At 47.9% G+C, this 19,714-nt stretch overlaps 1 protein-coding gene across 2 annotated transcripts in view; it reads left to right on the top strand.

Moving 5' to 3' along the window:
• KLHL22 (kelch like family member 22) overlaps positions 1-16,526 on the top strand; it is a 34,528-nt gene extending 18,002 nt beyond the window's left edge. For both annotated transcript variants that reach the window (XM_016120193.2, XM_036221545.1), the window contains exons 4-7: positions 559-1,277; positions 6,578-6,770; positions 13,139-13,372; positions 15,526-16,526. In XM_016120193.2, coding sequence (XP_015975679.2) covers positions 559-1,277; positions 6,578-6,770; positions 13,139-13,372; positions 15,526-15,891 — 1,512 coding nt within the window. In that variant the 3' untranslated portion in view covers positions 15,892-16,526. The remainder of the gene's footprint in view (positions 1-558; positions 1,278-6,577; positions 6,771-13,138; positions 13,373-15,525) is intronic.
• The last annotated feature ends 3,188 nt before the right edge of the window (positions 16,527-19,714 follow it).

The raw sequence follows: 19,714 nt of genomic DNA, 5'->3' as shown, positions 1-19,714 counted from the left end.
TTTATGGGACAAGGTGGGCTCCCTGGCCCCAAAGCTTTGGCTGGCCCTTCAGTTGTGGGGGTTGTGACAGGAATAAGGAATTGAGCGGGAGGTGGAGGAAGGTCCTGAGGTCCTTGGTACATTCCCAACCAGGGACATGATATGGTGGCCATTGTGCTGCTTCTAGCTTCTCTGGAGATCCAGTACTTTTTATCTAAAAGACGACTGACACGTATCAAGGGCCCACTCAGCTGGGAAGTTTCTATGCATGACATCTTTTGTAATTATGCTTCTCTACTTTATAGATAAGGAAACTGAGGCTCAGAGAGGTTAAGAGCATTCCTCAGATTGCTTCTGAGCTGGGATTTAAACCCAGTCCGTTTGCAGTGAGCCACAATTATCTCCAGTGTCGAGGAAGCAGCCACACCAGCCTCCACACCTGGAAAGGTTGGGGTTGGTTGGGGTGAACCCGCTACAGAGGATAGACACATAAGCCACATATCAGCCGACACTGTCTTCTACGCCGTTTCCAAAGCTAATGAGTCTTGTTCTCTTGAATGGGTCTTGTTCTCTTCGTAGATCCCAGAAATCATCCATTTCTGTTGTGATTTCCTCATGTCCTGGGTGGACGAGGAGAACATCCTTGATGTCTACCGACTGGCAGAGCTGTTTGACTTGAGCCGTCTAACAGAGCAGCTAGATACCTACATCCTCAAAAACTTTGTGGCCTTCTCGAGGACTGACAAGTACCGGCAGCTTCCCCTGGAGAAGGTCTACTCCCTCCTCAGCAGCAACCGCCTGGAGGTCTCCTGCGAGAATGAGGTGTACGAGGGTGCCCTGCTCTACCATTATACCCTGGAGCAGGTGCAGGCCGACCAGATCTCACTGAATGAGCCCCCCAAGCTCCTTGAGACGGTGCGATTTCCCCTAATGGAAGCTGAGGTCCTCCAGCGGCTGCATGACAAGCTGGACCCCAGCCCACTGAGGGACACAGTAGCCAGTGCTCTCATGTACCACAGAAACGAGAGTCTGCAGCCCAGCCTGCAGAGCCCACAGACGGAGCTGCGGTCGGACTTCCAGTGTGTCGTGGGCTTCGGGGGCATTCATTCCACGCCATCCACTGTCCTCAGCGACCAGGCCAAGTACCTGAATCCCCTGCTGGGAGAGTGGAAGCACTTCACTGCTTCCCTGGCCCCCCGCATGTCCAACCAGGGCATTGCGGTGCTCAACAACTTTGTGTACCTGATCGGAGGGGACAACAATGTCCAGGGGTTCCGCGCTGAGTCCCGATGCTGGAGGTAAGAAAGGGTCGCTGGCCTTGCCTCAGTCTGCTGGTGATGCTGTCGTGTAGGAGTCGTGGGCTCAGAGGGCTGGTCAGGGAGTGTGTTCTGCACGGGCACACCATCACGGGCCAAGGCAATCGGCTTTTTAAATTAAACTTGTGGCTTGTCAGGTGTAGCTCTGTTTGTGAAATAAAGTCCAGCTTAATTCAGAGAATGCAGAGGGCAGTGAGATAAGGAAAAGGGAACTCTGAATGCTTTGTTTCATTCTTGTCTACTTCCCCTTCTCAGAAACCCGCTCACCCTGGATCACCCCTGTTATCTTTCTTATTGGCGAGGAGCTGGGTTGTGACAGTACTTTTGGCTGAGCACAGGAGAGGGGAGCTGGTGGCAGAAAGGGCAGTTGGGCCTCAGAAGGAGGGGACCTAGGAGCTGGGAGCACAGGGCAGCTGCCCCTTTCATCGTGCCCTCTTGGGCTTTGACATGTCTTATCTCAGCTTCCCTTTGCTTGTCTGCTTTTGTTCTTCTGACCACAAGCCTATGGTAGAAGACCATTTCCTGTTGCTACTGTTCTGTTGAGTGCAATCCTCAGTCCAGGGGAGCAGCAAAGGCCAACAGGCATCTCTGTGCCTCATTGCCACATACCTGCCTCCCGCCAGCCTGCTCTGTCATCAGCCATGTGCTGGGCACGAGGTCCCTGGAGGAGGCAGTTTTCTGAGAGGGGTTTTATGGGCTGCCATAGTCTATAGAGGCCTCAGCTCTGTTAGTCTATGAGGTTGGGATCTCACAAATCCATTTCCGTACATAGAGCAAGGGAAGTAGGGCAAATTCCCATGTCCTCAGCTACTATTAGATTTCCAGGGCCCCCTCCACTATACTTTGATTTCTTGAGATTTGGTGCCCTTGGGAAGTTTTCACCCTTGACAAGCTGAATTTGACACTGCAGAGAGAGACAGAGGTTGCCAACTACTTTTGGCATCTGTGAGCTAGGTGCTGAGCAGGTTTATACCTATGTTTTCATCTTCTGGGACGGAGTCTGGCTTGGCCATGCTTCTTGGAAGCAAGCAGGGTGACCAGGACCGAGGAGGATACAGCCGTTCCTCAGCCACCTCTGATCTGGCCCCAAGAAGTGATAACCTTTGTTAAATCAGTGAGACCCAAAGCTTAGCAGCATGTTGTAGTCCAATAGGAACACAGGTGAGTTCTGAAAGGTAGAAACAATACTTTCATTAATACCAAATGTTGTCCATGGTGGGTGCGATAGCACCAAGTTCAGGCCTTGAAGCTTTTTTTTCGGTAACCCAGTCTCGCAGTTGGAAGACCAAGGTCACACTTCCCTGTTGAGTATCCACATACCTGCAAAGCAGACATCTCCAGCTATTGTGGTCCCTAATCCTCAACACATGGTGAGGCAGCTGTGTGCTTCAGGGAGGCCACACTGTGACAGTTGGGGATGCTGTCAGCACAAAGTCTGTCCTGTTACATGAAGTTTCACTCAAGACTGGTCTAAATTTCTCTTTCTTGAACATGTGCTATGAGATCCAAGCTGGACCCTGGAAAATGCTAATATCAGCTCCTGTGATTGAGAACCAAGCCTCAAACTCCTATCAAGAGGTTGGATCACTGTGGCAGGTCGGATTGTGAGACCTGCCTGGCAGAGCCAGGCACTACTAAGGGACTTGAGTTCAGAGCCTCTGGTGAGGTGGCAAAGAGGGCCCTGGGGTCTGTCATCTCTACAGAGTGAAAGTTTCCTTAATCTCTCAGTGAACTCTTAAATCTGCCAGATGGGTCTTAATTTCAGTGATCTAAGAATTTGATTCTCTTCTCTTTCTCCCTCCATAGTTCACCAGCCTCAGAATCCATAGTCTCTCAGAATATAAGAAAACTAGATTTTGTAGTAAATTAGGGTTTGCATTTTAAGGAGCTACGGACTTACCTGGTTATATAACCAGGTTATATCTTAAAGCACTGGTACAAAAAACTGTAATAAAGGTGCCCCTCTTGGAGCAAATTGTATTTGCCTCCAAGGTAACCACTGTTTCTCTTTTCTTTCTTTGACTGCATCTGTGTTATCCACATTGCTTTTGCACCTTTTCCAAAACTACAGCTCTGTGGGCTACTGAATACTGACTGTACGACTTAGCTGGTAGTAGCTGGTTCCATGTTGCCATGTGCCCTGACTCAAAATAATTTGTTTTTCTCGTTAGGCATTTCCGTGACTATTAATATTATTTCAAAAAATGTTTTAATCGTAATAGACTTTATTAATGGTCATGGGAATGCTTAAGTCATGGAAATACAGAAGAAAAAGTCTACTAAATTTAACAAGAACCCCAGAACATATTTGTACCAACTCGAGATTTCACTTCTGAGTTTTTAGTAGGATGATCCAAAATTTGCACTAACGTAACTAAAATTGTTTATATCCTTATATGCAATAATAAAGCTTATTTTTATTAGAAAAAGAATATTGGGGATTTATTCTGACAAAGTGGAAAATTAATCTTATAAAGAGGAAATGTGGGATACAGGACCCAGTGGGGAGATAAGAAATCACCAAAACTGGTTATCCCTAACTTATTAATGTATGGTGTATGTGTCTGTGTGTGTGTGTGTGTCTTTGAATCTGAAACCACAAACCCAAGTGGCCACTGCCTAGGAAGCTGTGAGGTCATGAGACCTGCAGAAAGTAAGTGGAATCGTCTGGAGGGTCTCATCTCACCCTGGTAGAAGATTCTGATTTGTGCTTGACTCAAAATAGGGAGAAGAGACATGTACATGAATGAGTTTCGTGCACAGGAAAGGCGATAGGAAGCGCCATCCCAGCCAGCTGACAGGGCCTCTCAGTGCTGCCTCCTGGACTGGCTGGGCCACTTGTCTACAGCTGTCTGACCTTCACCTGGCTGTGCCTTCGGTCATTCATGTCTCAAATACTATCAAGTGGCCCTTCTTGGTCTCTGTAAGAGAGTTTTGCTCACCCCAGGCCCCACTGCCAGGTGGATCACTCTTTCCTTACCTTACTTATTTTCCTTCATGGTACCTGCATTATACTTAGCACTTGTTTACTTTGTTCTCTTGAGCCTGTTTCCTGTTCTACAGTAGAAAGCAGGGAGGCCCTTGTCTTGAGTTTCCCTCTGGATCTCTAGCACTGAGCACCATGTCTGATCCATGTTGGGTGGCCAGTGAATATTTGTAGAGTGAAGGAATGGTTTCACCACAGGTGATCTTACTCCTTTGTTAATTCATTCAGTAGACAGCGCATGGTCTACCCTGAGCCAGGTGCTACACTGAAGTCTAGGAATACAAACATAAACCTCAGTCTTTTACAAACTTCCCTCAGATTAGCAAGGATCCTTCTTATGTGTGTTGTTCTTCATGATCCTTCATGATAGCTTTTCTAGGCAGGTGACATCAGCCCATTGGACAGGTGCGGAAACTGGGTGAATGCCAAGAGTAAAACTGATGCCCAATACACCCAGCCACATGGGCAGAGCCAGGATTCAGGCCTGCATCTGTGTGTGACCCAGGTGCGTGTTTTCTCTTCTTTTGGCCCCAACTCCTGGAGCAGCCTGGTTACTGGAATTCCTAGCTGGCAGGATATGTCCAAATGGCATGGGTAGGAAGTCGCTACAGAATGTGTCTAACTTGTGCTTTGGAGCAAAGGATGCATCTGATCTCTTCATCAACCAGTGTATGGCACAGGCCAAAGAAAACTTTATTCACTCTCTCCTGAACCACTTGAAATTTGACTTGTCCTCTTTGGAGTTGGTCTTCCTGTGGAGAAATAAAAACACTTATATGAAAGAAGCTATACATGTGTGTTGGCTTTTGAGCAAGGCTGTTGAATAAGGAGCTCAAATGCAGGTGTTTAGGTGGATGGATGCCCAGGGGAAAAGGCAAGATGCAGGTCTGGGAAATAATGGGCTTTGGGCCTCAGGCTTATGGGGCACTGGTCCCTTGAGGCTCTGTGATCTCCTCTGTTCACCCAAATAGTACACCTACCTCTCTGCCCCACATGGACCCTGCAGAGCACCAAGCCTAGGGCATGGGGAGAAGGGATAGAGGCAGTGGAAGACCCCCACCAAGTGCGGCAATCCTGGGTCAGGCTGTGAATGTGAAAAGGTGGATGTGGACTTGGGCTGCAAAGGGCCTGGGGTGCTGGGCTACAGTGTTAGGATTTTGGAGTATGGATAGGCGCTTAGCTGGTGAAATTGGCTCAACGGACAGAGGGAGCACAGGATTCCATTTAAGAGAAGTGAGCAGCCAGCTGGAGATGGCTAGGAGGTGTTCGCAGTGTGGGTCCAAAGTGCAAGAGAAAAGAGGGATTATATATTTGGTCTTCCTGGAGTGGCCGAGATCACTTAGACTGAGAATGTGAAGCCCTTTGAAGGCAGCAGGGGTGAGTGGTGGGGGATTGGAGGGGCTGGGCTCTACAGGATAAAGCTGCTGCCTGGGGACTAGACTTTGTTTATAAAGGTTGATAGAGAAGGAAGGCAAGGGTAGGGCTGTGACTTGGGCACAGCTGCATCTGCTGTGAAAGGGTCGTGAAGGTAGTCCCAACGTCAGGAGAGCAAGCCGTGGTAACAAGTTACTGAGCTCGTGGCACTGGGGCTTAGCAGCAGCTCAGCAGAGAATGACTTTCCTCTCCTCCCTGCGCCTACTGTCCTGTGCTCCTCCAGCCTGGGAAGACCCCAGCAGTCCCATGGGAATACCTGGAATCCCAGAAGAACCTGCCCTCATGGTGCCCACAGTCCAGTGAAGTAGATAGCACTCCCACTCCCTCACAGAGGGAGACCTTGAGGTGTGGAGAGGAGGTTGGGAAAGCATGAGGTGCACAAAGGGACGAAGGGGTGAGCTGTGACAAGCACATGTGGCCACTGTACTCATGGTAGGCTTGAGCAAATCATGTGTGTGTTGGAGTTGGCTGTTGTGCCTGTCCATAATTTGTGGCCATTCTGAATGGGGGCAGGGCTATGGGGACTATGAGGGACCGTGGGGATAGGTGAGATGGAGATGGCTGTAGGAGCTGCCCTTGGGCAGCCTGGGGTGGACAGTAGTGTGGGCTAGAAACTACCTGAGAGATTACTCCTGGAAGGGACCTGTATCATGGGGAGAAACCCAGGAGGCTTCTGGCCACACCTCCTAGGCTGTATGCTGGGGACATACCTGTGCTTAGGTAAGCAGCAGCCTGCTGCCATGGCTGTGAGTAGGCATGTGTGGGTGTGTGGAGGCAGCTGCGAGAGGGTTTAGGGCACATGGGCAGAGCAGGAGGTGCTCTCTCCTGTCAGTGATGTGCTGTCCTCATGTCCCCTCAAAAGGTATGACCCGCGGCACAACCGCTGGTTTCAGATCCAGTCCCTGCAGCAGGAGCACGCCGACCTGTGTGTGTGTGTCGTGGGCGGGTACATCTACGCGGTGGCGGGCCGTGACTACCACAATGACCTGAATGCTGTGGAGCGCTACGACCCCGCCACCAACTCTTGGGCCTACGTGGCCCCACTCAAGAGGGAGGTAAGGAAGCCCTTCCAAGAAGGGCCTTCTCCCACCTGCTTTCCTTCCCTGGGGTGTGCAGATTAAGCAGAGGGCCAGGCCAGGGAATCAGGCCCAGTGAGCAGAGTCTGTGTCCCTCTGGAGATCCCTGAGGTTCTGCCATCTTCCTGGGGGAGGGGCTTATTAAGCATCCAGACCCCATTCCCAGAATTTTAACGCCCTATTGGTCTTTTCAGCTTGGCCCTGGGAAGCTGCTTTAACCCTGAAATTTAAATGTAGACAGAAACCTTCTCATCAGTCCCTTAGCACAACTGAGCTGAGCTAGGATGTGTCCAAAGATGTTAAACAGGAGAGATGAGGTTCCAGAAGCCTCAGACTTCTCTCCTGCCAGGAGGGCAGGGCCTTCAAAACACTTTGGAATATGTGTTTTTCATGTTTTTTTAAAAAATGCCTCCTGCACAGTACTTTGGTTTGTTTCAATTTGAAGATGTTTAAAATTATGTTCATTGTGCAAATGCGATGCTTTAGAGAGGTGCTTCCTTTTTGTTTTGGGGTAGTTGGACCCTCCAGTTTTGGGGTAGTTGGACCCTGGCCAAATCAGACATGAGATCCCAGGGCAAGGAAGAGGCCTAGCTGATCTCCCCCACATTACAGGTCCCAGCCTCTGAGAGGAGTGTTTGCACCCTGCTAGTACTGGCATCGTCATTTTCAGAGCACCCATTCTACACCTTTGGGGATCCCTGAGCACTCCAGAGACAGTGTGGCACAGGGAACATGTGTGGGGCTCTGCTCTGTTAGCTCTAGGACCTTGGCAGGAACTCCTGCCTTTCTGAACCTCTTTCCACACCTAGCCTCTTTATCTCTCACCCTTTCCCAGTCCCCCAGGGCCTTAGACTTTGACTTCAAGGGCCTGGGCCTCCTTGATAGGTTGTGTTACTCTCCAGGGCTAGGGTCTCCCACCGTAGTTCCTCCCAGGTAGAGAAGGCTGGCCAGCTCCATGCTCCTCATCTTCTGTGGGGAAAGAAGGCCCCTTCGGAGGGATACTCCCTACCCCACATCCTGGAGTAAGGAGCGGGTTTTGCACGGGAAAGATTAGGGGCCCTTGAGACCTAGTGGGTGAGGATGAACTGAATTCCTGTTCTGTTAGAGTGTGAGGTGTGAGTGGGAGTGAGAGGGTCTTCTGGCAGGTATGTAGGGGAGGGTTCTTTGTCTAGGGAACTGCAGTTCCCGAGTGTGGCCACGGAGGGGCAGCCTTAGCTTTCAGCCAATTTCTCCCTAACTGCCAATTTTCCTTTTTTCATAGATTCATTTATTCAGCAACTATTAAAGTACCTACCCTGTACCAAGATCTGGGAGTACAGTGGTGACAAGAAATGTTCTCCCATGGTATTTACAGCCTAGTAGGAGAGACCATTAAACCACTAAACAAATCAATAAAGTAATGGCCAATTGTGATAAATGCAATGAAAGAAATTAAGAGGGAGTTGAGCTAAACACAGTGCCCAGGGAGGGGGCTGTGGCAGGATGAATTTAGATACACTGGGGAAAGCCCATCTGAGGAGACATCAGACCAAGGCCTAAGAGAAGACATGCATGCAGCTATTTCGAGAGAAAGGACCTTCTGGGCCAGGAGGGGACACCACAGTTTATTCTGAGAAAGGGGAGGAATGAAGAGTGTTTAGGAAAAGAACAAGGTTTAGAGGAGCAGAAGCAAGGACAATGGTTCCTGGACCATTGTGTGGTCCAGGCAGAGGCACAATGGCTCATGCTAGCGTAGAGGGTTGTTGGAGAAGGGAGGAGACGGATGGATTCAAGGCATAGTTTGTAGGTAAACTGACTATCTTGTTGAAAACTAATAAGCAACACACTTCTGAATCTCCAGGTCAAAATTTGTTGCCTCTAGCTAAGGTGGTGCTGCCAGGAAATTCTGTAGCATACATTAGGGGGAAAAAAATCTCAAGTCAGTAATCTGAGCTCCTACCTCAAGAACCTAGAAAAAGAACAAAATATACCCAAATCAAGCAGAAGAAAAGAAATAATAAAGAGCAGAAATCAGTGTAATTAAAAGCAGATAAACAATAGAGAAAATCATCAAAGAACTGGTTTTTTCACAAGATCATTAAAATTAACAAACTCCTAGCAAGACTGACCAAGAAAAAGGAGGAGACACAATTTAAAATAGCGGGAATGAAATTGGGCATTCCTGCAACCCTGCAGACATCAAAAGGATAGTAAGGGAATACTACGAACAACTCTATATGTGGAAATTTGACAACTTAGATGAAATGGACCAATTCCTCAAAGAATGCAACCTCCACAACTCATTCAATACAAACTAGATAATTTGAATAGCTCTATACCTTTTAAGGAATGTCCAGGCCCAGATGATTTCACTGGAGAATTCTATCAAACATTTAAAGAAAAGTTAACACCAATTCTATGTGATTTTCCCCCAGAAAATCGAGGAGAGAATACTTCCCAGTTCATCTTATGAAGTTAATATTACCTTGATACCAAACCCAGACAAAGATAGTTTCAAAAAAGGGACAGATCTTTTATAAACACACACAGGAATATCCTTAATAAAATATTAGCAAATAAGATTAAAAAACAAAACAAACCACCACATCATTACCAAAGGGGGTTGATTACAGAGATGGGAGACTGGTTCCATATTTGAAATTCAATCAGTGTAATTCACCATATTGAAATCTTATATCAGTCAATGCAAAAAAAAAAAATTTGGTAATATCATTCATGATAAAATTCTCAAAAAATAAGAATAAAAAATAAGATAAATATCCTCATCTCAATGAAGAGCATCTGTAAAATTCCTACTACTAACATTAGACCGAATAGTGAAAGACTGATTTGAATGCTATCTCCTAAGAAAGGGAACAGGGCAAAGATGTCTGTTCTCACCACTCTTAACATAGTCCTGGAAGTTCTAGCCAATGAAATAAGGCAAGAAAAGAAAATAAATGCATGTAAATTGAAAAAGAAGAAACAAAACTGACCCTAAGATAATAAATTGCCCAAAACCTAAAGGAATCTAATCCTACCAAAAAATCCTAGTACAAATACAGGAGTTCAGCAAGATTCCAGGACACGAGATAAACACAAAAATCCACTGGAGCTTTAAGCATACGTATTCATTTGGGATGCTCTCTGGGAGGAGATAGGACTTAAAGAAGTTCTCTCTACATAATCATGTGAACCCTACAGGAAAAGCTTTATAATAAAGCTCCATGGTTCTAACTTACTCTTCCCTTAACTTCCTTTCCCTTCTATAAATATGCCCCCATCTTGCATGCAGACCAGAGTATATACCTGAAAAAGAGTAAAGTGGGAAAAATCAGTCTGCCATGATTTTAAGACTTACTACAGAGCTACAGTAATCACCACTGTGGTGGAGGGAGAGACACTAGATCAATGAGACAATGGAAAATCCAGAAGTAGACCTACACAAATATGCCCAAGTGATTTTTTTTAACCTTACATGCATCCAACTGATTTTTGACAAAGGCACAAAAGCAATTGAGAAAAGGTTATCTTTCAAGAAATGATACTGGAACAATTGAACATTGATGGACAAAAAAATGAACATTAACCCAAGTCTCACACCTTACACAAAAATTTACTGATAATGGTTCACAGACTTAAATGTAAAACTATAGAACTTTTAGGGGAAAAGTAGAGAAAATCTTTAGAATCTAGGGTAAGGCAATGAGTAATTTGACTTGATCCTCAAAGAATGAGCCATAAAAAGAAAAACGGATAAATTAGACTTAATCAAAATTGCAAACTTTTGCTCTATGAAAGACCCTGTTAAGATGAAAAGATAAGCCGAAAAGAGGGAGAAATATTTGCAAACCATATATCTGACAAAGGACTGGTATCTAACATGTAGAGAATTCTCAAAACCCATCAGAGCCCTTGTTCTGGAGCCAGGTAATGCAGACTTTCTCATTATGAATCCTGCGCGAGCCTCTGACCCACCACCAGTGTCCCAGGTTCTGAGCTGCTGTTACATGCTTGAATGAGCCTCAGACAGAGAAACTAATAAAGGAGCTGTACTGGGAGAACTACACACAAATAGCTGCAGGTGTACATGGACCTTATTTAGACATCAAGATTTCTGAAACTTGGACCTGAGCCTGATGCTCCAATATATGAAACATTTTGGGATCTTAGGAGGGACTGAGTGTTTTTTCATGTGAAAAAAAGTGTAAATACTTTGTGTCAAGAAGGTGAACTGTTTGCAAGTTCTTTGACACTCATCAGTTTAAGAAGTGGGATTAGTGTTCATACTCCTTGAACCTGGACAGAACATTGTGACTACCTTGTAAAATAGAAGGTAGCACAAAGCACATTGTGTAACCTCAGATAAATTTTGTGTGATTTCTGTCAGTCCTTTTTGGAATATCTCTGGAGGACCATTAGCCACCATGGAAAAAAAAAAAAAAAAAAAAAAGCTACCAGGAGGCTATCAGGTGGAGAAACCATATAAACCACATATAGGAGAAGAATTTTCCAGGCAGCCACCATCTGTTCTGACACTAGCTGGTTCAGTCTTTCCAAAACAAGTACCAGCTATGCAAGTGATAAAGTCTTCAAGAGAACCTCATTCCTGCTGCCAGACTGCTACTGCATGGGAGACCCAAGTCAGGCGAGAACTGACCAGCTGAGCCCTCTCAAGTGCTGAATTCATGAACCAAATTAATGATGCCGTTTTTTAAGCTACTATTTTGGGCTGTTGTTACACAGTGATAGATAATTTATGAACTATGAAATATTTAGAGCATTTTTCTTTATAAAAAACTTGAAAAATTAACCAATTACAGAGTTTAACTGTTATGGTTTAGATCAGTATTCCTCAAAAAGACACAATTGATATTCAGGACAAGATAATTTTTGTTTTGTGGGGCTTCTCTGTGTATTGTTGAATGTTTAGCAGCATCCTTATTCCGTTTTCACTAAATGCCAATGGCAGGTAATTCCCCTATCTGTGACAACCAAAAATGTCTCTCGATATCTCCAAATGTCCGTGGGATCGAATTCACTCCTGGTTGAGAATTCTGGTTTAGATATATTTAACAAAAGAATCAAAAATTCCTGGAAATAAAATGAGTATAAAACTTTATAACCTAAATATCTAAGAAATTATATCAAGTTCCTAATAACAAACCATGAAGTAGAGACACTACTGAAATAAGCATATTCTAAAATTAGATGTTCTCTTTGCAAAATCATCAAAATGTCCATGCTACCCCTACACTATTAAATGCATAGAACTAGAGTTCCATTAAGTTATGGGATTATTAAGGTTCACCTTGACTAATTGTTTCCTTTTGGCAATTTTGTTTCTCTTATTTCATGCTTAAGCTGATTTTTCATGTTATTTTCTATCGTTTCAATAAAAACACTTTTCTAAAAAAAAGTTTTATAAAAAAAAAGAGTTAAAAACTCATCAGTAAAACACACACAAATAGACCCATTAGAAATAAGGCAAAAGACATGAGACGTTTAATTGAGAAGGATACAGGTAGCAAACAAGCACATGAGATATTCAACATCATTAGCCATGAGAGAAATGCAAATTAAGGCCACAGTGAGAAAACCGCTTCTCAAAATAGCTAAAATAAAAAATAGCGACAACACTAATACTACTCATGGGGTCCTCTCCTGAAAAACACACCACGTCCTGCCTCGGAGTCCATGGGCACAGCAGGAGGGCCTTGTACAGGGCGGGTGTGAGTGAGCGCATATGAGATAAGAGGTTCTTGAGGCAGCAGGGACCAGTGTTAGGGGTACCTGTGGTGGGGCTGGCTGGGCATCAAGGTGATCTCCTACTGAGGTGCAGTGGAAAGCATGTGTAAGGTTGAGGACCGAGATCAAAAGCAGGATGGCGTATTTTCTTCTCCATGAATCCATAACTAAAGATCGTTCTCAGTGTTTGATTTTGTATCTCACTTTCTTCTTCACCATATCAGATATTTCCAAACAAATATTGTAAAAGTGGGTTCAGCGGGCCTGGAGGATTGGCCGACCATTGGGAGTGAGGGAGAGGTGGTGGTGACTGAGGGTAGGTCAGTGGTTCCCAAAAGTGCTGTCCCTTCTCCTGTGACTCTGAAAATGATGCTTTACTTTTGAGTTTCCCCATGCAGATGTCTCCTTTAGTTAGGGGCAAGGAAAAGACATTTCATTCTTCCCTGTAGGAGCTCAGAGTTATCTCTGGGTCTGTAGAATCATCCCCCATTAGGAAGAGCTCAGGTGGATGACAGGACAGTAGTTCCCATAAACATCGAGGGACCGTTCTCATCGGAATGTGAGGAGGAAGTTGGTGAAGCCACTGCCCTCTTGCCCCTGTTTTTCGGTGGCCTATGCAGGTGTATGCCCACGCAGGGGCCACGCTGGAGGGGAAGATGTATGTTACCTGTGGCCGCAGAGGAGAGGACTACCTAAAGGAGACGCACTGCTATGAGCCGGACAGCAACACCTGGCACACTCTGGCTGACGGACCCGTGCGGCGGGCCTGGCATGGCATGGCCACCCTCCTGGACAAGCTGTATGTGATTGGGGGCAGCAACAACGATGCTGGCTACAGGAGGGATGTGCACCAGGTGAGTGGGGCCAGGCTGCTGACATACAATAATATTCCTGTTCCTTTCAGTTCTTACAGATGAAAAACTAATTGTAAAGTGTACCCTTTAAAAAATTTTATTTTATTTTTCAGAACAGTTTTAGATTCACAGCCAAATTGAACAAAAAGTACAGAGATTTCCCCTATGCTCCCATCTCCACACATGCACAGCCTCCCCCACTGTCAACATCCCAGAGTGAAACGTTTGCTAGAACCGATGAACCTGCAGTGACACACCATAATCTCCCAGAGTCCCTCATTTACCTTAGGGTTCACTCCTGGTGGTGTACATCCTGTGGGTTTGGACAAATGTCTAATGACATCTTTCCACCATTGTCCTATTATACAGACTAGTTTCACTTGTTTTGATTATTAAAAACTTTAATTATAAAGTTAATATAACCACATTGCAGAACCTTTAAGTAAGGGAGAGAGGTGAGGAAAAACACTCATAATCCAGCTCTGTGCCTATTTTTAGTCCTTTCTACCTATGTATGGTTTCCACTTAATTGTAGTTAAAGAGCATCCCATTTTACTTCTGGCTGAAGTTCATCGTGGTTGTTTTCCAGTTAATGTTTGATCCCCATAGGCATGCCCAACCCCCACTTTGGTGGCTGTGAAGAATTCTGTCAGACTGGTGTGTCATTTGGATTAGTCTAAGTTTTAACTATTCCAAATACAATAAGTAATATTTGCTTTATAGAATTTTTCAGTTATTTTGGATTATTTCCCTAGACTATAGCAGTGGTTTTCAGAGATGGTCCTTGAACCAACAGCATTCGAATCACATTAGAACTCATTAGAAATGCAGATTCTCAGGACCCCATCCTAGACCCACCAAATTCACTCTGTTTTTTAACAGGCCCCTCAGTGATGTGACCCACTAGGCTCTAGTGTGTTAGTGTCCTCTTGCTGCCGTGACAAATTACCACAGATTTAAAAACTTAAAACAACATAAGTGTATTACAGTTCTGTAGGTCCTAAGTCCAGCTTGGGTCTTACCAGGCTAACATCCATAGTCAAGGCATCTCTCCTTTATAGAGGCCCTAGGGTAGAATCCATGCCCTTGCTCACTCAGGGTATTGGCAGAATTCAGTTCTTTGTGGTAGTAGCAGTGAGGCCCCCATTTCCTTGCTGACTATTGGCTAAAGGCCCTTCTCAGCTTCTAGACGCCTCCACATTCCTTGGTACAGGGCCACTTCATCTTCAAAGCCTACAACAACAGGTTGTCCTCACTTCTCATCTCTCCTGTCAGACCTTTCCTTCTGTTTTCAAGGGTTTGTGCAATTAGATGGGTCCATCGGGTAAATCCAGGATAACTTCCCCACCTCGATGTCCATACCCTTCCTTATTCATGTCTGCAAAGTCCCTTTTGGCATGTCAAAAAAACAGAAGTTTTAGATTAGAGAGAGCATGGCCTTCTTTGGAGGGCCAGTACTCTGCCTACCACAGCTGGAGAACCAGAGCTGATATATTAAGTCAGAAAGGTAAGATTTGTATGGCTCTTAATACAAACTGCTTTCCTGGCTTGTTGGACAAATGCACATCAGTATAGTTTTACTGCACCTTCACCAGCATTGGGTTTTATTGCTTTTCTTCCCCCAGTGGCTGCTGATTAACAGTCGAAAATTTGTTCCTGAGCATTTATTTTGCATTTCTGGGGTTACTAGTAGATTGAACATTTTCCCACGTAGTTGTTTCTGTCGTAATTTTGAAGATGAGAACATCGATGGTCATCATTAGTCATCACATTTTATTTGCATCCTCCCCTCCCCGCCCCTGGTATGGGCTGCTGTGGGGGAGGTAAAGACATTATATGGTGTTCACGTCCTCAGTCAGCTTCAGTCTCGTGGAGGGGAGAGAACCAGTACCCCATGGAAAACAACTGCATGCTAACTGGATGACGCCCACATGCCTGGAGGCCACAAGCTGGCTAAGGGCCCCGGCAATGGGGAAGAGCATCAGCCTGGCCCTGAGCCCTTCCTCCAGGGGGCAGAGCTAGCCCACATCCTCACTGCATCCCTACCCTTGGTGTGAATCTAGGGCCTGGCCAAGAGTGCTGCCCTGCCCAGCTGGCCTAGGGCAGGCTGGCAGCCCCGTCCAGCTGGCTTTACTCCAGCCTTGACTTTGCAGGTGGCCTGCTACAGCTGCATATCTGGGCAGTGGTCGTCTGTTTGCCCGCTCCCGGCGGGGCATGGTGAACCCGGTATTGCTGTGCTGGACAACAGGATCTATGTGCTGGGTGGCCGCTCACACAACCGTGGCAGCCGCACTGGCTACGTGCACATCTACGATGTGGAGAAGGACTGCTGGGAGGAGGGGCCCCAGCTGGACAACTCCATCTCGGGCCTGGCTGCCTGTGTGCTCACCCTGCCTCGCTCCTTGCTCCTCGAACCGCCCCGAGGGACCCCCGATCGCAGCCAAGCGGATCCAGACTTTGCCTCTGAGGTGATGAGTGTGTCTGACTGGGAGGAGTTCGACAATTCTAGCGAGGACTAGAGATCTGTGACTGGTGTCAGAGGGAAGGGGACAGTGGCGGGAGCTCAGAGGGCAGCCCTGGCCAGAGTACTTTACCCCAGGGCATTGAGGCCCTTCCTCCTGTCACATACCCACCCCCCCCCTTCACCCCATCCTCCCCTCTCTTCCCTGCTGGCTGGCTCCCACTACCCTTCTTAAACACCAGATCTGTGACTGTGAATCACACTGCAGAGGGAAGTGGTCGGGAGGGCTCTGGTCCTCCGAAGAGGTTTGCCAAGCCTGCTCCTCAGCTCAGACAGGGTGTGCTGTCACCCGTGGTCTTGGCCTCCCTGCTCCCTGGTTCTGGTCCCTGCTGGGCTGAGAAGGTGCCTTTCTCCAAAGGGATCTGGGACTGGCACCCAGGTGAGGGGGCTGAGGCACAGTGAGCCCCCTCCGTGGGTAGGGAGGGAATGGGGTGAGCCCCTTGCCTACCTACCAAGCAGCCAGGGTCTTGAGCGAATATGAACTCCCAAGGGCCGGAAAGGTAGCAGAGATGCACAGAGATGCCTGAGACTGGTTCTAGTGATAAGAAAATCCCCTACAGCTGGGCTTTTCTGACCCCATGTTGTTGATAAATGAAATAAATCATCTTACAAAAGGTGTGAATTTTTCCTGTGGCCATAGCCTCACTTCCTTTCACATCCTGTCCAAGGCTGTAGCTCTGGGAAGTGCTGGGTTCCATTCCAGGGTGAGAGCTGCTGTGGGCACAGCTCTGGTGTGGGAACCAGGGTCAGAGCTGCTGAGTGGCAATGGGAGGCCAAGAGCTCACCTTGCAGGGAAGAGCATAGTAAACCCCCCAGGCTAGAAGGGTGTCACCTGGAAACCCACCCCAGTGGGCACCTGACCTGCTCAAGCACCTTTTCTGGTGAGGAGCTCTTCTCTGACACTTAGCAATCGCTCTGCTCCAAGTAAAGCCCAGCCTGAAGTTCAGGAAAAGAGCCCCATAGCCTGGGGAGGTAGGTGCAGTCACAGTAGGTTCCTCTCCACCTCCTGGATCTGAGTATGTGGTGGGAGTAGGGGGGGTGCATGCCCTACAGGTTTCTCCAGGTGAGTTCTGGATAGGGGTCACCAACTTCTCTGCACAGCTGAGCTTCTACCTGCAGACAGTCTGTGACTTCCTAAGACTGCCCTCTCCCCGTTGGCTGGGCAGAACATGGAGACAGCTGGATCTTCTCTCTGTCTCCTAGTGCTTTGCCTAGAGCCTGCTGCAGCCGGCACCCTGTCATGAATGGGAAGGGAGCACAGGGGCAGTGTGTGCTACTTCATGAGATAAAGGGGTAGGGGATGGGCCCTTTCTCGCCATCTCATGGGGCCTGGGTACTCCTGAGGAAACATGCCTGCACTCCGTAACCCCAGTGTGACGTTGTGCACTTGCACTTCAGGGTGGCATTCCCAGTGTTGACCCTAGTGAGTCACTTCCAATGGGACAGGATGGCCACATTCTCCAGTGTCATCTTCCCTTTTCCTGAGGATGAGGTGTGAGAACATGGGCTCAGAGTAGGGACCTAGCACTTCCTGTCTCTCCTACCACCGTGTAGGCCAGGGTACTAGTTCCTGTAGACTTTAGAGGTTTCTGGGAAGGAGAGTACCAGAAATGTCACACACACACACACCAATCTTCAATGTGTCCCAAGCTTGCTGGTACTATCTTCCCCATCCAGAGCCACCAAGACACAGCCACAGCTTTATGGAAAGACCTCTGGTCTGCAGGGTGCGGGAGGGAAGGGTCTGTAATACTCCCAGGGCATTGGGTGGGGTTGAAAAAGCTGAGAGCTGTGAAGCGATCCTGGGAGGTAGGAAGTAGCCTGGCCCTGCCATTTCAGCCTTGTGGCTGTGCCTCCCACCACCTGCCTCTGGGCTTCAGCAGTCCAGGCTCACCAACTTGGCAGGCTTGCAGGCCCTGCATTCATGCTTTCACTTGGCTTGTCGCTCATCCCTTTCTTCCTACAAAATCCTTACACTTTGACCTCCAGGAAGCCATCATGGCCAGAATTGGTCAGCTTGAGCTCTAGGCTCCCAGAATTTGCCTGTTTGGTGGTCAGTCCTCTGTGGGTGCCTGGGGAACCCACAGCTTCCTCTTCTTGGTATTCACCAGGCATATCAGTGATCATTCACTGCACTCATACTGCTCAGTCTCCTGATAGCAGTGTGGTGGTGGCTGGGACAGATATGGGCCCTGCCTTCAACACTAGATCTTGCCATCGACTATGAGGTGGCTGTGATGGCACACATGCAGGGGACTGGGTCTGAGTGAGATGAGGCCAGGGACAGTCCTTGTCCTGAAGACAGTAGGAGATAGCTAGATGTGAGATTAGAAAGACTACTCCGAGTGGTATATAGATGAGGATGGGTAGAGATCTGTGACATCCAGGAGTGGGGGTGTTGTCCAGGTGTTGCTCTTCACAGGTGGGAATTTGGGGGCAAGGAGCAGTTATGAGGAAGGGGGAAGGTGATAAAAGAGTTTGATGTGCCTGTTCATGAACTCAGCCCAGCTGGGGTGTGTGTCTCCAGCCCTAGGGTCTGTGCCTTTAAAGCTGGGAGATGGGCTGCCACAACTGCTGGGCAGACTGCTGGCTTCTCTTGCTGGTAGCCAAGGGGGGACCTTCATGAGAGGGGCCCTGGCACTGGGAAGGCACTGCTGAAGTTAGGGCCATGCCAGGGTGGAACTTCCCAGAAGTGGTTGGCCTGTTTACTTATCCCCAAGAAGTATTTGCATTCACGATCACAAGGGTACAACTTCCTCTTCTAGTCTACCAAACTGGTTCCTGCCTCTGGCCTCCTTCCTGTACCCTTCTGTTCTTTCTCATTCCACCCTCTGCTAGTCTGCCCTGGACAGGCCCCTGGCCCAGCCAGCCTGGTCATGCTCACAGCCTTGGGCCTTTCCATGGCCCTCGTTCCAAGCCTCCTCCTCCGGCCCCGCCTTCCACCCTGATGGACCTCCACATAACTGAGGAAGGACCCCCTCACCACCTCCGCCGCCAGGGTGGTCTGTATGCAGCCTGCTGCCCAAAAGAAGGCAGGCACCCTCTGCTCAGGTTCTTCTGCCAACTCTCAAGTCCTCAAAAGACATGTTCATCTTTTCTGGGACCTGGCTACCCACCTTGTTCCATCCCCAGGCCTTCCCTGCCCCCATGGGCCCTGGGGTTGGGTCTGCCCCCACCGCCCAGAGCACCCTGCACTTGTTTCCCAGGTTTAGTTCCTCTTCCTGGTCTGCCCAGGCCCTTTTCCTCTAAAGCTGCTCCCCTCCCGCTTTTCCTGCTGCCCCTGCTGGGCTCTCTGCTGTCATCTTTCTCCTCAATGCGGTAGCTCCCAGCTCTCCATCCCTGACTTCATCCTCTGAACTTGTTCCACTGGTGATCCAGCAGCCTTTTCAAGTTCAATCCCTCTCCTATGCTCTCCAGACACTTTTCACACCCCTGACAAAGATTGTAAGATCTAGGTCCTGGCCCTCTCCTGTTGCATCCCTCTGCCTTTACCCCCAAATTCTATGGGAGCCCATGACTGGGTCATTTTACCTACCCAGCATCTCTCTCCCCATCCATCCCTACCAAGAACCGCTGACTCCCTTCGCTCAGGCCTCTGGTCCAGACCGAGCCACAGGCCTCAAGCATCCTGTCCCGTCCCTGCAGGTTTTAATTGCACCGAGTGTTGGAGAGCAGCAAACCATTCAGACCCGCACTACAGATCTTCGAGTAGTCGGGGCGGGAATGGGGAGGAGAGACAGGCCTGCAGCCTTGACTTGGGTTGCCTGCAGGCCCCCAGTCCCCCCGCCAGTTCCGAGGCGCTTGGGCCGAGAGGGGTTTTG

Source organism: Rousettus aegyptiacus, unplaced genomic scaffold, assembly GCF_014176215.1.
Source record: "Rousettus aegyptiacus isolate mRouAeg1 unplaced genomic scaffold, mRouAeg1.p scaffold_m13_p_5, whole genome shotgun sequence".
In the NCBI taxonomy this organism is placed as follows: domain Eukaryota; kingdom Metazoa; phylum Chordata; class Mammalia; order Chiroptera; family Pteropodidae; genus Rousettus; species Rousettus aegyptiacus.
The sequence above is the reverse complement of the archived record's forward strand: the minus strand, read 5'-3'. Positions and strand labels throughout refer to the sequence as shown.